We start from the raw sequence: 21,472 nt of genomic DNA, 5'->3' as shown, positions 1-21,472 counted from the left end.
TGTAGAAGTGCGTGTGTATAAATAATACCTATAATATGTCTTTATGTATGATACAAGAGACTAGAGTACAAAGCATTGTCAATCAAATTGATGGAAAGAGTTAAAGTATGTTTACGACAAACGTTAGGGAAACCTGATGTGCAGTTTCAGTTTCCGTGCCTTTCAAAATAACCAAAAAAATTAAATCGGTATTTAAAAAAACCCATGAGAAATAAGCAGCAACAGAAATTGTCCTTTAAAACATAGCACGTAGTGTTACACATAATATCAAATAACATATCGTTACTGATTGCATCACTTTGGAAAAAAGGCATAAATATTATATACTTCCTTGATTTGTGTGGGTAAATTTACATGTTCCTTTTTTGTTCTTGAAAATACTTCTTAATATCAGATTCTGACCCATTGCATGCTGTGAAGTTATAGAACAGTCCTCCTCTTTTAGGTAATTTGACATTTTTAAAGCTTAAAACACTGTTTTTGATGAGGGTATCTATTAATAATCCAGAAACTTTTGCTACCAGCAGCACACTCTGATTGACTATTTCCCCGGGGTTTATACCGCTTTTTATCAATCAGGGCGTAAGTGACTCAGTCATTATGCACATTGTGGATTTTGTGTCAATGTTACGGTATTGCTACATATTTCTGCATCGATTTTTGCATAGATTTCAACCAAGTTAATTAAATATATGATATCTAAACAAATGTAAAAATATCAACGCGTCTTTGGATTTATATTCAAGCCTAATATCTTGAAAGAGGCATTACTCCGAAAAGATTTTTATGGAAATGTAACAGGTGGTGAAAATCGGGACTCGTACCCAGCGCCTCCGGCGTACGATGTCAGCGCTCTAATTGAGACCCGAAATATTGAATGACAGTCACACAGCTTTTGACTCCGTGACAGAAATATAAAACCATCTTTTTACATCATAGACCTCTTATGACAGTGTTATTGTAAACAAACTGAAAAAAACTAGGTCAAACCATAATTTACTCAAGTTGTCTTTGTTTGTATTTTGGAAAGTCCCTCAAAATTCTACACAATGACTAAGAATATTGTTATTGTAAAAATATTACCTGTAAAATTCCCAGTCTGAATTCCCTTCAAGTTTTATATTCACTCTGACCATTTTACATTAAAAAATTGTTTATTTTAATTTTAAGGAAACTAAGATTACTAGAATGAATCAAATAAAATTTCACTGTACAAATCATATGCAGTAACATACCATTTGCTATCTGTTGAAGTTTCTAAAGCTTGATTGTAATACTCAGCCTCATACTATATAGTATTAAAAGAATTTTAGCATAAAACATCCAGAATTTCGTTAATATATCACGTTTAAATGAGGAGGGACCAGTGGATAACGAGGGGGAATGTATTAAACGCAAAGAAAAAAAAATCGAGAAAATATGGATGATGCCCTCTCATCAATAGAGCTCTTCACTATTTTTTTTATCAGTATAAGTATGGGCTGCATTTTGTTTAAATCAGGTTTCGGTCTTTGAAATTTAGAGCTGAACACCGCTCGTAAATAGGCACTATTCGCCATATTTTCTCTCTCACTACTGTCCTTTCTGATATATTTCATTCTATCAAATAAAATATACAATATGAGTTTAATAACAACACCCCTAAATAAGCTGGAGACCTCTGAGCAGTTTTTAGTATTTTGCTGTAGAGGTCTCACCTGTGTACATCTTGTCTCGCCGTGTTACTCGGTCGCGATGAAATTATCAAGTTTTATGCACTTTTTTCAAGCCAGGAGAATACTAAAATCAATTAAACTGGTCAAAATATAATTAACAAACAGAATTTGCACATAAAATAAGAAACAAATGCAAAAAATCCAAAGACCACGAAAGGAATACTACACGACGGCCACGAGTTTCAGATGTGCAATCGGGTGTAACGAAATTGAAGGGTTTATATACTAGGTATCTGTGTGACGGTGCCTATTTATGAGCGGTGTACAGCTTTAAACGAGCTCTAGATTTTCGAAGAACGTTTTTGCATCCTTATGTTACGGTAAGATTTAAATCATACCTTTTTTTATATCTACATGTACATTAACCATCAACAAATTACAAGTTTAAGCCAGTAATTTAGAAGTAAGATTAGACTCTGTACCTGAAGCAAGTTTTCTACTTTGCACAGACACATCTACCAAACCAATTTGCATGAATTTTATTTACCTAAGATGAATACTGAGATATGTTGCCTAATAAGAGTATTTAATCTCAGCCAGCATTCCTAACTTATGGCTAAGATTAAACATTCACATCCCTGCGAATGTGTTCGGAATGTTTTCTTTATCGTTGTTAAGTATGTAATAAATCCAGAGATGCTCGAATGAATGTTACGAGACTTCCCCGAGATTTGTTTAGTTCCTGTGAAATTTCGAGCGGAAGTATACGTGTTCTCTATCATCAAGAACAAAAATAAAATACGTAGGTACTGGTCGTTTTTCATATCATATCCTGCTTTGATTTATGTCAAAACATGAAAATCTATTAAAAAGTATGTCTTATTTCATCATCTAGTGGTTATTCAAACTAAACGATGATATCAGAACAGAGTTATTGTTCGTGTTTAATCATTCTACACGTGGTTGAAAATATAAACATTGGGTTGCTTAATAAAATCATAGCAATGTTTAATGCTTTTGGTGTGCAATACCATGCTTTTTAAATAAAAAAAAATTGGTGTCTTTCGTGTATAAATACTCAGTATATCGAGTCAATTCAATGAACATTCTGGATAAAATAGTAAAGTTTGTTTTACTATTGATGATATTCCTACATGTAGTATAGTTCAGGCGCGGATCAAAAATTAATCATAAGGGGGGGGGGGGGTCGCTACTAAGCTTGTTAATTGCTGCAGCAGCAAAAAAAATAACCAAAAAAAAAAGCAAAAAAAAAAAACAACAACAAAAAATAACTGAAATAATCCATTGTCACATTAATTTCTAGATCTCATTTTATCCGGCAATGAATGAACATTAAATTTTAAAAGGTCACATAAAACTTCAAAGGACAAAACCATTCGCAGGGGTGATTCAGGTTATTTTTAATCCTTCAATATCACATATGCTTACCTAACAATGAATGATGATTCTACTACAGTTATTGCCGAGATCAAAGATTATTCACCAATATACCACGAACGTCATCTGTAAATTATTGGATCAGAAGTACCAATTTGTCTCGCACTGCCGATGAAAGTACAACTTCAAACCGTAAACAGTTTTTAAACTATGTAAATTTCACCTGTTAGTTCCAGTCAAAACGATGTGTATTGCCTCAAATGTTTTTTTTAAGAGATCAATGCGGCTGTTCTAAGATCCTCCCTAGCACATTTTTACTGCGTGTGTTTACATAAAATATATAACATGTAGTAGTAATAATCGTATTGAATTGCCCTTAAAATATTAGGAACATAATTCAAAGATATTTTATAAATTAGTATAGAGTATAAAAAATCAAACGAAAAATTCTGACGTCTGCATATGATTCCTTTGATCGATACACAGGTAAACATTACTAACAAAACCATTGGGGTTACACGGAACAGCCGTCAAAATGACCTAGATCGTCTCTCTTTAGGAAAAACGATCTGTAGAAATACTGGGCTGTTAGTAGAAAAGAAATAAAGTTCTTGTTATCGTGAACGTTGCAGAATAACCTCCTCGGTCTTGAAATGTTGTTTGAAATATAAAACCCTCGGCTTTTATGTTTCAAAACAACATTTCTCGACCTCGAAGGTTATTCTGCAACATTCACGAAAACTCGTATTTCTCAAATACTATTCAGCTATACAAATTATCAATATTGTACAATTATTCGATATTTTTTTTTGTTTGGCTTAATCAAAAAGTTCACATAAGTGTAAACTTTTCATGACGTATTAATTGAGGTATTCCCGATGAATTTACCTTTAAACTTTGTACATTTTATCGTTATTCATGCAGCACTGTCTTTTCCATTTCTGTTCTTGATGATAGAGAATCGAATTATAAGGAATATTTAATAGTGCTGGTTCTACATAATTATAACAAAATTATACTCATAAAACTTGGTTGAAACATTACACCACTTAACTGTTAAAAAAACATAAATGTTTAAAACCCGGTTGATGCTCGCATTAATCTTGCTAGCAGCTGAATTTATTCCTATAATACACTTTTAAAAAAAACATGTCAAGTCCTGACAATAATATGATAAAACTAGAGCAAAGCTCGTTGCAAAGCAACGAGTGGGTCCTCCGTTAATGTCGGAAGTAAAGCTGGAAGTTCCTGTAAGAAGCAGAGCTCTTAAACCGATAACAAGAGTTATTAAAAAAAGATGAAAAAATCGAATCATTCCTGGTACGACTTAACAAAATATGAATGATTTTAGGTACGACTTAACAAAAACCTTTCCGATTTCAAGAACGACTTAACAAAAAAAATCCGAATGTGTTCAAGTACGACTTAACAATTAATTTTGGTACGAGTTAATTTTACTTTGAACATTACGCTATTTTTTAAACCAAGGACGCGGAATCAAAATTTCCGGAAAAATCAATTTTTAAACCCCGATATCTCTGTAATGCATCGTCCGATTTTTAAAAGGTTTTCAGTGTTGGATTCAGTTTAATAAGCTCTACAAAACACATATTCATTTTTGATTTGATCAGAAAATTCATTTTTTCAAAAAATTTGTTTCACTTCCGGTTTCGACATGAAGTGACAGATTTTCATTTCCAGCCTTATTACAGAGGTAAATCGACCAAATCATAACCATTGAAAATTTCAAGCCTCTATCTTAAAATGTTTTTGAGAAACGCCGCGGACAAAATGACTTTTTTAAAATTTTAAAAATGACGTTACGTCAAAACGGAGGTGACGTTGTCAAGTAAACTTTAACATCTTTGAGATATAATAGTTTCACATTATCTCTGAAAGTTTCATTAAAATCGGTTGGAAACTTTTTGAGTTATAAAGCCGAGAAGGAGTCAGAAAAAAAGAAAAAGTATAATAACTAGAGCAAAGCTCGTTGCAAAGCAACGAGTGGGTCTTCCGTTAATGTCGGAAGTAAAGCAGGAAGTTCCTTTAAGAAGCAAGCTCTCAAACCAATAACAAGAGTAACTAAAATTGAAAAAAATGAAAAAAAATCGAATAATTCTTGGTACGACTTAACAAAATCCGAATGATTTTAAGTACGACTTAACAAAAAACCTTTCTGATTTCAAGAACGACTCAACAAAAAAATCCGAATGTGTAACAGTACGACTTAACAATTATTTTTGGTACGAGTTAATTTCGCTTTGAATATAACGCTATTTTTTAAACCAAGGACGTGGAATCAAAATTTCCGAAAAAATCAATTTTTAAACCCCGATATCTCTATAATGCATCGTCCGATTCAAAAAAGGATTTCAGTTTTGAACTCAGCATGAAAAATACTGTAAGATACGTACGTTAAAGTTTTAAAATTGAAAAACATGCAAATTAAAAAAAATTGGTTTTGCTTCCGGTTTCGACAGGAAGTGTCCGAATTGAGTTTCCAGCCTTATGTCATAAGTAAAACGATAGTTCTACCTTCTCTGTAAATCTCATAGCTTTACCTTAAATCAAAAATGAGAAAAGCTCCGGACAAAATCACTTTTTAAAACGTGAAAAACGTCAATATCTGACGAAATTGATGACGTCATCAAATAATTTTTTCATATCATAGAGATCTTACAAATACACATTAAACCTGCAAATTTCAAAACAATCGATGGAAGCGTTTTTGAAATATTTGAGTTGGAAAAAAAATAAAAAGAATAATAATAATAAGAATAAGAAAAAAAAGAAACCGTAGAAAAACAAAAGGGTCTTCCGTTGGAAACGGAAGACCCTAATAAAAAGAAACCGAAGAATAACAAGAGGGTCTTCCGTTGAAAACGGAAGACCCTAATAAACTAAAACAATACTATTATTACGATAAAAGTCAAATCATATCTAATAATCTTTACTGACTGGAATCAGTAAAAATTTGCAAACCCTGCGCATTATCAAATTTTACCTTTTTCCGGGTTGTTATAACTAAATGTTGACCGAGACGTTGGATTTAAATGTAAAACTGATACATTTATTTTAAGTTTTGATAGTAACTTTAGAAGGAAGTTCAAGTGTAACCAGATAGCCATGCTGTAACCTTGAATTGATAATATTAGAACTTAGTTACTATGATACTGATGTATACCTAGACACTGCACAATAAACTGTGGTTATGATGACTTGCAGAATGAACTCTGTGACTCTTGTAGCACTGGGCAGTATTCCTAAATGATGTTATGCAACCAGGTGTAGAATGCGGGCACAAATATCCAAATTGGGAGTTTATGAACAAGTTGTGATATGTGTCTGCATCGATAGCTCTGGTACTCTATACTGAGTCATGTATCGCATGTTTTATACAACCTTTGTAACCTTTTACACCATGAACCCATGTATTCGTTTATATATGACCTTTTAATATTGTACGCAAGCGATGCGTCATACTAAGGCGGAAGACTCAAATCCTGCATCCAAATACTCTAAAAGAAATAGTCCTAAACGAAGTTAATTAATTCAGGCACAGTATCATACAAATTGAAAATGGATATACAAATTGACACATGTAATGCTATTTAACCTTTATAACCTTTTAGCCATGTATGAATGAATGTATTATGCGTAAGCGATGCATTATACTCAGGTGGGAGACTCAGAGACTCGGGACTCGGAGACCAAAAACATGCATTCATACTCTTTGATAGACAGTTCTCACAGTTTTGTTGCTTTATTTAGTTCACTCATGATCATCGTAGATGGACCGAACTAGTTGGAACTGTTAATCATAAGTAAGATGTTATATATACTCCTGTAAAATGATGTTAGACAGGATTTTTATTTGGATCTGAAATTAGACATTTTAATTTAGATTTTGAAGTTGATATCTTTAATTTGGGGTGCTTCAATTTTGATGTTGTAACTTTGACAAAACTATACGATCACGCTTTTAAATAAACTGCTTGTGAAACAACTATTGGACTAAGTAGTTCTTAAGTTTTGGTTGCACCTCAAAGAGATTAAGAAGACAGAAGGCTTACTCAAGGAATAAGTAATTCTTAAACATGGTTAACATATATGTCACATATGCACATTGAAATATTTGTAAACATTCATAGTAAGCACAATGGCCTAGCGCATGCATACCAATAATATCATGGATGAATCGGAAAACCTTGGCGAGTACGGTGCATCAAATTCTATGTAATCGACCGAGACTTTCTGGATGCTATCAAAAAGGCGAAGGCGAAAGCGCGAAGTTGCGAAGGCGAGAGTGCGAAGTTACGAAGGTGAAGGAGCGATAGTAGTATCACTCCTTCGCCTTCGCACCTTCGTCATCGCATCTCCGCACTTCGCCGTCGCTTCTTCGCACTTTCGCTCCTTCGCCGTCGTACTCTCGAACTTTCACCTTCGAAACTTCGCACTCTCGCATCTTCGACCTAAAGGCGAAAGTGCAAATGTCGAAGTGGCCCCATCGGAGCACCATAGCTGACCGGTCGCACCCGCCGTGTGCTCCTTGTTACAATGGGGTAAATGTCGAAATCGGGATAATGTCATAATAAGGAAAACGTTTGATGGTTTGGTTTGTTTACGATGATTAAAATACAAACCTTGATCCAATACGGACCTTCATTACATTTGAGGTTGAATTAGATGTCAAGGAGGAGTAAGCATCTCCTGCCGACCGGTCGCACCCGCCAGGTGATCATTGTCAAGTTATGAAAAACGGAGGAAACCGTAGTCAATTATATAAAAGTCCCACGCAGGATAAGAATATACATAAAATTTCTTCCGGGTTGTAAGATCTTCACGCTTGACCCAGAAATAGAGTTTTAAACTTCAGATTAATAGGTGAAACTAAGGCATTTGCGTCTTAATTGCATGTTGATGGTAACTTTAGAAAAAGGTTAAAAGAATATTTATTGATTCAGTCAACAGGTACGCATATTGCTTTTAAATATTATTTTATGAATAAACGTTTGCGTTGAATTATCAAACCAGAAATAGATTTTGATAACCATTTCATGTTTTCTGCTTTTTTGCTGTTACAAAAATATTAATGTAATTTTTCATCAAGCATTTTAATTGTATTCAGAATCAGAGAGGAGCTACATATTTTTTTTTTATATTTTAGAACCACATTCTTTTATTTGAAATGCAGTATTGTTTGTTTCTTAAATGTTGACCACCATCAAGCTTTTGTTGCCGGTGACATAACAATTTAGTTGGTGAAATTTTCCACCACGAAATAGCTAGACCGTGCATTTTAACTCCAGCTTACCAAATCAAATAGTATTCAAAAGAATCTTTCAATTACACGACCTTGTAAAATATGTTTCAGTCGTTTGGTGCGTTTATTACAATATATCATAAATTCCTCATGTATGAGACTACTGCCTCATTTAACACTAAAAAACCGAGCATGTGGAATAAATTTGTATTCAAACGACTTATGGTTTTTTAATAAACACGAAATGTCACATTACATAATATGACAACAATGTTGTTTAAGCTGTATAGCATATTCTTTTATGACTCTAGCTCTTTAATCACACGGGGTGTACAAAACATTATAAATAAAACCTTGTTGATAAACTAATTTTAAATAAGCAAATATATAAGACTCTTCTTTAAAATTTAAAAGTCTGAAAAATGTTAAATCGGTCTCATATTTTACGTGTGCATAATGATCAGTGTAAGCCCTTGATAAAAAGTTTGGATTTTTAAATCTAATGCTATTCCCCTGCTTTGTAGAAAGATACAACTTTTGTCTGCAAGGATGATGCTCCGTTTTGATATTTGATGACAACTAAAACGCTGAGATAAATCACAGGGACAAACGATGAAAGTCCGTTACCTATTAGCGTGTCTATTTGTGGTGAAACATGTGATTCCACAGAATGCTCAGGAGATCAACGGGGACATTCTTGCCAAAGAGTTAAATAAAGTGGCGGATTCTGTCGGATGGTCATTTCTACAGGTACAATTAATTTTAAAAACATTTCTTTAAATATGTTTAAGTTTAAAACATGTGATAGGATAATGCAGAGTTTTACAATCACAAATTGTGGCTACCGTAGATAAGACTGAAACATTGGGTACATTTAAAAACAAAGTGCTGAAGTACTGGCGGGAGGTCATTTTATCGATTGTTATTTATTTTAAAATCAACAATATGTTAGTTTGCATGACAAGTAAATTCCTATAAGTATTTGAATTACGCACAATTTTTATAATATGAATCCTACAGGAATTTCGTGAAAATTCAATAACAATTATGTTGTGTATATTCAAAGAGTTATTCCATTAAACTACGTATTAGTAATCGAAATAGTTATGAGAAATGGTATGGATTCAAGCTCTCAGCTGTATCCGTTAATGTCCGACAAGCAAGAGAGACTCTTTGCTTGTCGGAAATTTACGGAGACAGCCGAGCGTCTGGTTGAACGAGACTATATTGAACTCTGGCGTAGGAATACATAAAATGTACGACTTCAAAAAATATCTTAAATGTTCGTACCATTTAAAATCTGACTATATACAAGGTATTTATAAATGAGTTTCCTTGAAGAACAATGCTTAAGTTAGAACTCATTACATCGAATTTATTGATTAGAAATAAATGTTGTCAACGGTGTTGATTTGTGCTTAGGTCCAAACACTGTTTCACTTTCGGTTTGCCTGAGTAACTGCAAAGGAGAGTTGATAAAATCAACTCCCAAAAACAATATACATAATGAAAGAACCATTGAACAATTAAGGTGCTTAAAATGGACCTTTAAAGTGATGTTTACATATATATACTATCAGCTTCAAAATTTGAGGGGACCTCTATAAAGATAAAAGAGAAGAATGTATACAAATAATATTGACCTGTGTTCTCTATGTTCCAATTAAACTGAATAATACTTTAGATTTTTCGCCTACTTTGTTACAACAATTAATTACACCAATCTGCATGGCTGTTGCACGAGGAAAAGAGAGAAATTGCTTTGAAAACTATGCAATACAGATACAATGTAATATAAACCCGAAAGTAAATCCATTGGTAAAAGACAATACAAGACTTGTAACTTATTTGTCTGCCACCAGAATGAGTACAACAAGTTGCGGTACCTGGAGACGAGGCCTGATGGGGAAAAGCTAGTTAAAGAGGTACATACACTCCATTTCTTGTCTAGCTCAATATCACTTAAAAAGAACCTGAGACACCTGGTTGTTCTTTAATAGTACATGAACATATTACAAGTAGAATTATAAAATGTATAGCATGATAGATTTATTTGAATGTTTTGAATGTTTTGTCCAAAAAGGAAATGAGCTCAATGTAAATTTCAAATAATCTCAGAATTTGAACGATGTTTAAGATTGCTACAAAAATTGGTGGACGAATGAAAGAAGTGGACATTGCTTTAAAAAGGCTAAAGGAAGCTGTAGTGGAAGATCAGCTGTCGTTTGCCAATGTCCCTCAGGACTGCTGTGTAGATGGAGAGTACCAGGAAAACGTCCGCTTCAGAACTCATGTATGAATATCGCTATTATTTTACCCAGATTCTGTTTGGCATGTCAAAAACGTTTTTATTTGTATTGCTAAGATGTACGCATTCCATTTAGGTGTCTGAAGAGACATTTTGCTACATTAGGCCTAGCTACTTGAGCGCAGATGACATCAAATTCCCAACCACTAAAGTAATGGATGCAATGAAAGCTAACTTGAATGTGAAACATATACAGTTCCAGTACATTGGACTTAAGACCGGTCTATTCATTAACTACCCTTCCACCAGACTGAGAGACTGTGACTCATACGATCCTCGGTTTAGGTATATGAATAAATGTATATTATGTTACGATAAACAGGTATGTATCAAATAATCTCACTCCCGAAGATCATATGTATCTATGATAGCGCTGAGACTTGATATACCTGTATTATGCAAACTTCAAAGTCAGCCATTCTACATGAATAATTATATTTGAGCAAAGAAACAGCGACCTTTTGAAAAAAATAGCTATTTGATATCTTGTAAAGAAAGTATTCAGTGCTGTTCTGTGTGAAAAAAAAAAATTAAACAAGCTTTATAAATCTATTAAGTTTATAAATGAGAACGAAATTTCATAATGAAGTGGTTTAGTATTTTTGGCTAACATGTGCTTATTTGTAGAAGTCTTATTTTTGTTTATGGTAAATAATAAGCAATGACACTCACAATTTGAGTCTATCATTAGAAATTAAAAAAAAAAAAATACAAAGATGAAGATATAAAGTGTTTGCTTTATTTTTTGATATAATATTCAAAGTATATCAATCCTGATGGTCTGCAAATATTTTATTTTCAACTGAATATCAGTTTTAAAAGTAATATTAATATAACAAGTTTAAAGCACATATGACTCCTGAAATGTAGTAACCGTAAAGGTTTATCTTTGTATGAAGATCAAAGCAAAAAAGGTCTTAATAACACTTTCATTAGTCTAGTTAAACGTGAATATTGTATATTTAGTTTTTGTGTTTTATGACTAGACTTTTTTATAGAATTTGTTACCACCCTTTAAACATTGGTGGATCTTGTCTCAATAGATTTATGATAGCACCAAGAATATAAACAAACAAGCAAACAAACAGCAAATCATCTAATTACTATAAAAATAAAATAAATCAAATGGTTAAAGCTACACAACATCAGAATATTTGTGAAATGTTATTAAGAGTTGTAGCTGTTTGAATTCGTCACAAAAACCATAAATCACATGAATTTCTCAAACAAATCTCTATGACATATTTGTATTCATTCGTATGTCAAATCTTTTGTTTGAAAATCATTGGTTCAATACATTTGTAATACTTTCTTTTCAAAAATGCATGCGTAGAAATACTATAAAAATTTAGAACTACGGTATTCACAAATAATTCGGAATGAATATAGAATGACTCCCTAAAAGGGCCCAAATACTGGTCACACGGTTATGGATTCAAATTAAAATTTACACTCCACAACGCATTGATAGAAATATTAGTATATTTGAAGATTTCATTATATTTACTTATCTAGTCATTAATCATTTTATCTTAAAACGAATTTAATCTGTCATTTTAAAAGTCAACGTATGCCTCTCATAGTTTGTATGTTTGACGTTATTAAACTAATAAATATAAAGATTAATTAAACATTGTGAATCATTTACTGAGGGACGGTTTGATTGCATGACGATTTCCTGCTTAAACGTTAGCAAACTTGACATAATAAACATAAAATTATTTTGAATCATTTTAAATGTTTATTACTAAAACTTGTAGGCCCTACTTTGTGTCAAGCACAGCGACAATCCCACGAGATGTCGTTGTGGTTCTGGAAACTTCTGCCTCAATGAGGGGAGATAAACTCTTTGAGGCTAAACATGCTGCCCTAACAGTTATGGAAACGTTGAGTGTAAAAGATAGGGTGTGTATTTTTATACATGTAGTATGGCTCATTACTTTAGTTCGATGGGTTTTAATCAGAGCTTTAAATGCACATTTGTAGATATTAAACTATTATTCGGTAAAAGAAAACACATTGAGATTTTCCTGTCTGTAAATAACCTTGGTTGTCGTTTTGATAGCATTCTTCTTACCACTGATTGGTAGGGGGAGATTTTCACAAAACCTAACGAGTAGTTGTATGTTTTGACAGTTTGGTCTGGTTGTTTTTAATGACGAAGCGAGTACTTTAGGAGGATGCTATGATAATCAAGTTGTCCCCGTGACTAGTACAACCAAGAAGAGTTTCAGAGACTTCCTCAACTCCCAACAAGCTCAAGAGGGAGCCGACTATGATGTCGCCCTCCGTAAAGCCTTCGCCTTACTTAAGGGAAGTTCTAGTGTAGAGGCAAGGGACCGAGGTTAGTGCAGGTTTTAAATAACACTCTAGAAAAAGATCTGAATACCTTAAAAAAATCCCTTAATTTTTCTTACGAAATCTGACCTTTTATTTTTTTCAGCATGATGAATTTTAGAGAATTCCTATTGCTGCCCGTGATATAAACATATTCATAAGACATGATTTTTAAAACATGGTCTTTGTTTTAACATTCATACAAGAGTTATGAACTAATAATTTAATTCTGGTGTAACGCGACATTTGGTTGGATAGAAAAATTTAGTTAAATTTTGTATACTCAGTTTGCACGTCACTAGACACATCATAATGCACCAACGTCAAAAACGTACTAATCCGCTTGACGTTATGTTTTAATTTTAAGCAGATTAATATCATTTTTAATGATAAGTAAAACGGACTCAATTTGTACAGCAAATTACAGAAAATTAAATTATACGGAATTAACTCAATGTCTACCCAAGTTATACGAGTATAACCTGGGTTGGAGCAATTTACGCTTTTTTATAATCCGCTTCATAGATTATAAAGCGTAAATTGTCCCAACCTAGGTTATACTCGTATAACTTGGGTAGACATTGAGTTCATTTCTTAACTATTGTAGATCTATCGTCTTGTCATTTACATGTATATTGAAACAGTTAACTTTAAGCCTTTTCTTTTGTCCAACAGTATTATCAATGAAAATTTTGTTTTAGATCAGATCATTCTGTTTGTGAGCGATGGGACATATAACGATGACATTGGAGGAAACCCCCTAGAAGTAATACGAGATGAAAACGAGGCGCTACAAAACAATGTCGTAATCAACACGTACGGTATAGGTACGTATGTTACTACAAGCAGTCCACAGTGGTAAAGACATTCAAGTGTAATGTATTGATTACTTGGGATAAGCTTTAGTTGTTAAAGCTGTATGTTTCAAAGTGGATTAAGAAATTTGATTTTGCTACGCTAAATATGAAAATGTCACGTCAAAATTTGAAGTCTAACGTATTCTATGATTTAAGTCTTAAAAAAATTGGTCGATGAAAATTGTTGGTTTCATGAGAATTGTTGATCTTTCTAAATTTCTATAATCATTACATAATTCAGAAATATTATCATATGGTTGTTTTAAATTGTGTTTAATGCAATGCAGTACAATTCCGGCATTTTTATACAAGATTGAGTAATCAATTAAAGTTTTTTGCATGAGGTCCATTATCTTTTACAAAAAAAAAACTTCTAAATTTTGTAAGTTTTTGAACTTTCACAGTCCCCCCTCCAATAATACGTTAAATGAAACATTAATTTTAAAAACAATATAGCGTATATGTTAGTGATAATCATACATGTACTCGGATACAAAATAAATAAATTAATTTAAAAGAAATGCTTCCAAAATACGATGAAATAAATGAACTAACCATTGAGGTACTAGATGTCAATGGACTGTTTAGTAGTAGACATTTCCATTTAGAACTATTTTTTAGTTACATGTATATGAAAATACCATATACATATATGATTGCGCCCATGAGAAAAAAAGTGCTTATGGCATTTTTGACAAAACAGAGAAATAACGTCACAAACATATGACGTTGATATTTATAAAACTGAAATTAAATAAGTCTTACACGCTGCAAATTAAGCAAGCAGGAAATCGGTGTAAGGTACTTGTGATGAATTACGATTAATATATATACTTGCATCAAAATAATTTAATAGCAATCGAGGAGGGTTTTTTAACCTATCGGGATTTCCTAAGTTCTGACACAAGTTAAACTTCTGATCAAATGTAAATCTAAGACTGTTTTTAACTTTTCATGCTGTCACAATATTGTTCAGGAATAAATAGCATCGAGAAACAACTGTTACGAAACATGGCATACCAGACATTGAACAACATTTCATACGGACATGTTAAGGTAAGATATAATTTAATATGGTAAAAGTAAGCATGTACTGATAGTCTTTAGAAATTATTAGTTTGAAAGACCATAAAGAAGAAATTAAAAGAGAAAATTAAAAGCAATACATGAATAAACATGTATTAAAAAACCAACAAATCGCGTTCATTGTTTATAATCTGCTAAAATGAGGAATGAATGACGAAGCAAATATTATGGTTATTGATACTTATAATGTAAATGTTTTACACGAATAAACAATGTTGACTGAGTTTGAATACGAATTTCGATAAGCAAATATAGGTATAGATGCTATATAAGAGTTATTATTGGTCAATTATAGCGAGGACAATATGAGTTCATTACAGACCTTAAGACCTCCTCCCTGCGAAAGGTCATGGGAACCTACTACAAATACGATAGTGTACCCATATCACCGTCCCCGACCTACACACAACCTTACAAAGACTTTTTCACCAATGGTGAGCTTGTTTTATTGATATAAGAAAACGTTTTGAGAAACCAGTAAGAAACGTAATGTTAATGTTACATTAATGTATATGTTTTCAAACGTTTACTCTATTGCAAATTCATTCCATGTTTTTTATTTTATCAGAACAAATACCATTGGTTTAAAAAGGTTTATCTAAAAACAAAGGTGCTGTAAAACTTTTTTTTTATAGAATCAGTCATCACGGGCTGTCTGCCGTTTGCTTTAAATGGAGCATTTAGTGGGGTTGTGTGCGCGGATATTTTGATAAGCAAATTAGTGGCTGAGATTTTGTATCTCAATCACGGTGAGTTTACTTATGCATTCATCATTGATGGCGAGGAACGGACATTGGTTCATCCACTACTTCCGGATCCTCGGGACGTCATAGCACAAGAACAGGACATAAATAACATCTACAATTTTGAGACTTCCGGTGATGTGTCCGAGGTCATTGATTCCATGAAAAAGAAAGTTTGTTTCAGTTAAAGTTAACGAATGTGAAATGTCTTTTAAAGAAAATATACAGTTTATAAATGGAAATGTATTTAATTTTTTTGAAATCAGTTTTTAATTTTGCACAAACATTATTGTCATACATCAACTTCGTATTGAAGGTCCAAAACATGCAAAATCATTTTAAAATGATTTTGATTTTTAATTATAATTAAGCTGAAACATTTAGCATGTATATCGAAATATGTTTTGACTTGCATATCATTTTTAGAACATGATAGTTTCGGTCTCTTTACCAATCATTTTATGATGTTAAAGTTTGCTTTAAGAAACAAAACATAACAAACCAATTACATTCATTTTCATGAGCCGATGCATTCTTCACTTTTTTCATATGAGCCATTAGGTGCTTGTGACTTCGTAAAAACGTAAGATCAGGATATATCTCTACAGGGGGTCAAACGGACAAAAACCTTTAGATACAGTAGTCCTAGAAACTAGAGGGCAAAAATATATAGACGGCGACTCCGAGCGTACCATGAGAGCTGTTTTCTACTGGGCTCCGGTATGTGTCTGTTTCTCTGTCTATGCTTATTTCTTCATTTGTGAAATTTATATTACTACATATTATACCTTATTTTTTGAAGATAGTTGCACCAGGAAGCAATTTTTCACTTTGTATTGTGATGGAAAAAGACAACACCGTGAGTGATATAGAAAACTTAAATCATCCCATCTCCGGGGACTTTGTTTACCACCGCTGGGATTTGAACCGATGGCCGGCTCCATTCTGTAGGCATTTTAGTAGATATGCCACACAAGGTCTGTTCATCTTCTTGTCTATTGGCTGATCCTTGTTTTTGGCCGATATGAGCTAACTAGAAAAATTATTGCTAAACCTGTAGAATTTTAATTTTCATTCAAGAATTTTGTTTTTGTTTTATTGTTAACGTTAATTTTTCCGCCAGCTAAAACCACAGTAAAGCTGACACCAGACGCTTTCAAGGAGGCATCCATTTACATTGGAGTCAATGAAACGGAAGTCAGGGTCAAGCTGTTTAAAGACTTCATCTCTGGAAATATCACCGACAACCCAGGTTTAAAAGTGAGCAAATGCTGAGAATATTATAAAAAAAAGTGAGATAAACCAACCAAGAACAATCATTGACGGTGAAATAAAAGGGTATAGTCTAAGAAATCAATGTGTTTGGGAACAGAGCAATATTTTGATGCTCAATCACTGGAATTGAATGCTCGAGCTTTTCATGTCACTCTTGTCATTCGTGCTGTCTATTGATATCCATTTTGTTTTTTGCCTTCATTGTTCCTCCTGTTTTTTGTTGTGCACTAAAAACGTCCTGCCTATGATCCTTCACAGACATCAGCAATCAAATCGATAAGATTAACTCACCTCATGGAAACATTTTGGACGACGACGTCAAAGAAAGAGGCCCCGTACTTAGTTTGGCGTTACGTCATGACGGAAGACGGAGTACAAAGGATATACCCAGGGGTACGACTGACGGATGACTATGATCACAAGCTAACGCCATGGTAGGTATTAATTTAAAAAGAAGGTGATTACAATGTATCAAAACTAGTATAGATAATTTGTCAAGGCAAATAGCAATTGAGCTCACAGTTTTCATTTTTGTGTATTACTTTGTTTACAGTGCGTTTAATGTTTAAAAAATGTTTTGATATCAGTTGTCGAGTAGCTCGTCACAATGCGAAATAAATTGGAAATGCAATTAGATATGGCAAAAGCAAGTCTATTTTATGGTAAGAGTGCTCGTGGCATTGTCAGTTAATGTTTTTTATTTCAAATTCGGTGTACGACCTAGAAGCTACAGTGCCCCTCATTGTAAATAAACTTTAATTTAAGGTCCACAAAAAATTGTGCTAAATTTCAACTACCTAACCTTCTTAACGTACAATTTATTTGGGAAAAATAAGTACCATAAAATCCCTCATGCAATTTACTACTGATATCTTTTATGTTCTTGCCTCAGACTTTCTTTGAAACACCCTAACCGACCTCGGAAATGAACTGTTACAGTCATAGTGAGATCGAAGGTCCCCATTTGTACATGGAAACAAACTGCCCTACTTCACTTTACGGGGCTGGTTATGATGTAAAAGACTATCAAAGGCAAATGTGGATATTTTTTCAGATCGGGAGCTACAGATCTGCAGCAAGAATCTATACTACTATATTAAAATAATAGACTCGAATTTTTGGGCTTTAATACCGAAAAATCGGAAGAGTTCTGTCTTTTGTTTTATATATTTTAAACATCATTGGTATTTGAAAATTACCAATTTGTTTTTAGTTTTTCTCAATCAAGCTTCGCTAATTAATAATCAACAAAAATTCCGTTAGAAATCCAGAAACCATTTGGCTTTTTTGGATTTTACAATCTTGCGCATGCGCATTACATTCATGCTAAATCATGGTAGGCTCTTTAGTTTATGTTTCCACAATATCACATTTGTATGGATAAACTCAGAAACGATATAACAATTGAATATTTAAAAGTCATATATTCTGTTCATGAAAGACAATACCTGAGATACCTCTAACTCAGTACATTTGATATGAAAAATCCTGAAAGTTCCGAATATCAACATGATGTGTAAATTCGAAGTGAGTAAAAACGTCGATGAAAAAGTGTTGAATTCTTCCAGTCCCTGATTCTTCAGAAATATAATATTTTTGAGTGAAAGGTATTTACAGCCTCAAAATGTTTGTTATAGATAATTAAGGTCTTCCGTTTCCAACGGAAGACCTTATTGTTTTCGTTCTGTTTCTTTTTCTTCGCTATTTTTCTTTTTTTCCAACAAATTTTGTGCACGCGATTTCTCAGAAACGACTCAACTGATTTTCATTAAACTTTCAGATATAATAGATACTGATCTAAACTTTATACGTAATTTTTTATTTTGATGACGTCATTTCCGTTTTTGATATATTGACGTTTTGGCGATTTTCAGAGGGTCGGCTTGTCCTGGAATCTTCTCCTTAACGATTGAAGATATTGAGTTCAAACTTTCAGGGATTGTAGGCATTCATTTTTATCTGATTCAAAAGGCGCTGAAGCTCGCCTGGTACCGAAAATTGAGAGTTTAGAAACGTCGTTATTTTTTCTGGTTTTCTTTGTTTATCTCTTTTCTGAAAAATATTTTGTTAAAAAATATTATGTAAAATGTGTTAAGAATTAAATGACCTTTCATTTGATATAAAGAAAAAGGGCCTGTTCCCTCAAATTAGGGAACCAAGGGACTCTGAAGTCTTTTATCTGTAGCCCTTTACTGAGGGATATTTTGTGAAAGATTATAGAAGCAAATATGTTTATTTTACAACTATGTATCCAAGCAATGTAATGATTTCATCATGGGTTACGTAATTAGGGGTTTTTAAGGGGTCAAAATCCAAAATTTTGTTCACCCATATCTCAGAAAGGATAAATATTTTCAAATGCAGTGTAGAGGAGAAGATGCCCAAAATGATATACTAAATAAAATGCAATCTTCGAAATTTCGTTAAACGGCCCCAATAAGGCGATAAGGGACTGGCCCCTAAAACATTCTCTCTCAGATATCTCAAGAATGGTAACAAATTTCTAAACACTTGTTGAACAAAATGTCTTTATAATTAAATGACCTTACATCTGATACCAAGAAAAAAGGGCTGGCCCCTAAATGTAGGGACCTAGATGGTTCTAAAGTCTTTTTCCTATAGCTCTTAACCAAGGGATATTTTGTAATAGATTATAAAAGCAAAATGTGTATCTTACATTTATGTAGTCTAACAACATAATGATTGTCTAATGTGTTACTTAATTAGGGTTTTTTAGGGCTCAAAAGACCAACACTTTGATCACCTATATCTCAAAAAGAAAAAATATTTTGAAATGCAGTATAAAAGAAAAGATGCTCAAAATGATGTTCTTAACAACATGCAACCTTAAAAATTTGGTTCAGTGTCCCCAATAAGGAGATAAGGGACCGGCCCCTTAAACATTTTTCACAGATAACTCAAGAACGGTGACGAATTTCTAAACACTTGTTGAACAAAGCTCTTACACCTAAAACAAAATAGTATCTGGCCTTTAAATTGTAGACCCTCCTTTCCTGTTTTAAATAATTTTAATTGTTAAATAGCAAAATCAAGATCGAACATAAATCTCAAGTTCTAAAATCAGACGGAAGACCTCCTCGTTGCTCGCAACGAGATCGTGTCTAGTTTGACTGTTATTTTCAATGCATCCTTATTAATTTTCTCCAAAGTCGTTTCGGAGTGATTCTGCAAGTTTTTGCTACATCACGGGTATATGGGGAGGGGGGGGGGCATTTTAACTGTTGTGAGGGCCTGTGCCGAGACATAGTTAGATTATTCTAACTACGCAGAGTGTAGTGAAATTATTAGCATAATCGTAGACTTTAAGTTTAGGTATGTGACGATGTGTCGATGTATCTATTTCGTAAATGTCCTAAATCATGTGCAATGTCAACCCGTGCGAGCACGGGTGAAAGTCTAGTTATAGTAAATTATATTTTTCATATCAATAAATTTTCTAAATGTACCAAGGAAATAGTCTGAAATTCAACAATAACTGCATCATAATCAACCGCCTTTTCAATATTGTATTAATGTCTTAGGATGACTGTAGATTTAAAATCGATTATTCTATTTTACTAAATATTTGATATCGTAAACCACACTGTCAACGACACAGTATGACGCTTGTTCGAAAATTTCGTACGTAATTGTTTAGCATTCTTCACAACAATAATGTGTTCAGCAAATATGATATAATATGCTGCACTTTGATTTAGCTCATCAAACTTGTTACAAACATAGATTGGTATACATGTAAACTCGGTTGAGGTAAATAGAAATTTAAAATCAAAAGCGTAAACTGTTTTAATTGTTTCCTGATTTGTAAAACTTTATAATCCATTTATTCAATGCGATTTAAATATATATTATTGAGTAATCAAATTTTGACCTTTTTAACTTAACAGTGACATTAATTGAACATGTACTAAATTGAAATATAACGTCAACCGCGTGTGTGTATATATATATATATATATATATATATATATATATATATATATATATATATATATAGATAAATAAAGCCTTGGTACAGCAAAAATACTTAAATAAATAAAACAGAATGCGACAGTCCAAATTAAATAAATTGTTTACTGTTAGCGCTTTCAGCCATGTCGGCTCTTCAGACAGTTATACAAAATTAAAAACGTTGTTTGTAACGTTGTCAATGACGTCGTGTTTTTAAAGTTCATTATGACGTCACAATGTACATCAAGGTAGCGATGGCGTGAACTTTATCAACGCCGTTAAGCAATGCATAGACATATAATACAATACATATAAAAATTATATATATGATAAATCTATTTTCGATTAAGTTTCGGGTTAAATATTTTAATAAAATAGTCCTCTTTTGTGGTTCGGGCGATTTCATTTGAATTCCACATTTTGTAAAACGGAAATATTTTAAATGTTCCCTTTCCGCACTTCGCAAAATGTTCCGAACATGGAGTGTTTCTCACTGTTTCGTCCTTTATTTGTTGTTTGTGGACTCTCACTCGGGCGTTGAGCTGGTTAGTCTGGCCAATATAATTTTCTCCACATGT

General features: G+C 32.9%; 1 protein-coding gene across 1 annotated transcript in view; it reads left to right on the top strand.

The window, feature by feature from the left end:
• The first annotated feature begins 1,903 nt into the window (after positions 1–1,903).
• LOC128170189 (VWFA and cache domain-containing protein 1-like) overlaps positions 1,904–21,472 on the top strand; it is a 39,242-nt gene continuing 19,673 nt past the window's right edge. The window contains exons 1-15 of the mRNA XM_052836123.1: positions 1,904–2,035; positions 8,841–9,066; positions 10,179–10,241; positions 10,454–10,609; positions 10,701–10,909; positions 12,385–12,529; positions 12,761–12,968; positions 13,663–13,788; positions 14,795–14,874; positions 15,200–15,338; positions 15,540–15,817; positions 16,257–16,367; positions 16,450–16,624; positions 16,771–16,907; positions 17,181–17,356. Of these exons, the coding sequence (XP_052692083.1) occupies positions 8,929–9,066; positions 10,179–10,241; positions 10,454–10,609; positions 10,701–10,909; positions 12,385–12,529; positions 12,761–12,968; positions 13,663–13,788; positions 14,795–14,874; positions 15,200–15,338; positions 15,540–15,817; positions 16,257–16,367; positions 16,450–16,624; positions 16,771–16,907; positions 17,181–17,356 (2,141 nt within the window). The 5' untranslated portion in view covers positions 1,904–2,035; positions 8,841–8,928. The remainder of the gene's footprint in view (positions 2,036–8,840; positions 9,067–10,178; positions 10,242–10,453; positions 10,610–10,700; positions 10,910–12,384; positions 12,530–12,760; positions 12,969–13,662; positions 13,789–14,794; positions 14,875–15,199; positions 15,339–15,539; positions 15,818–16,256; positions 16,368–16,449; positions 16,625–16,770; positions 16,908–17,180; positions 17,357–21,472) is intronic.

This window comes from Crassostrea angulata, chromosome 1 (assembly GCF_025612915.1).
Source record: "Crassostrea angulata isolate pt1a10 chromosome 1, ASM2561291v2, whole genome shotgun sequence".
Lineage (NCBI taxonomy): Eukaryota > Metazoa > Mollusca > Bivalvia > Ostreida > Ostreidae > Magallana > Magallana angulata.
Note: the sequence above shows the minus strand (reverse complement) of the source record. Positions and strands in the feature narration are given on the sequence as shown.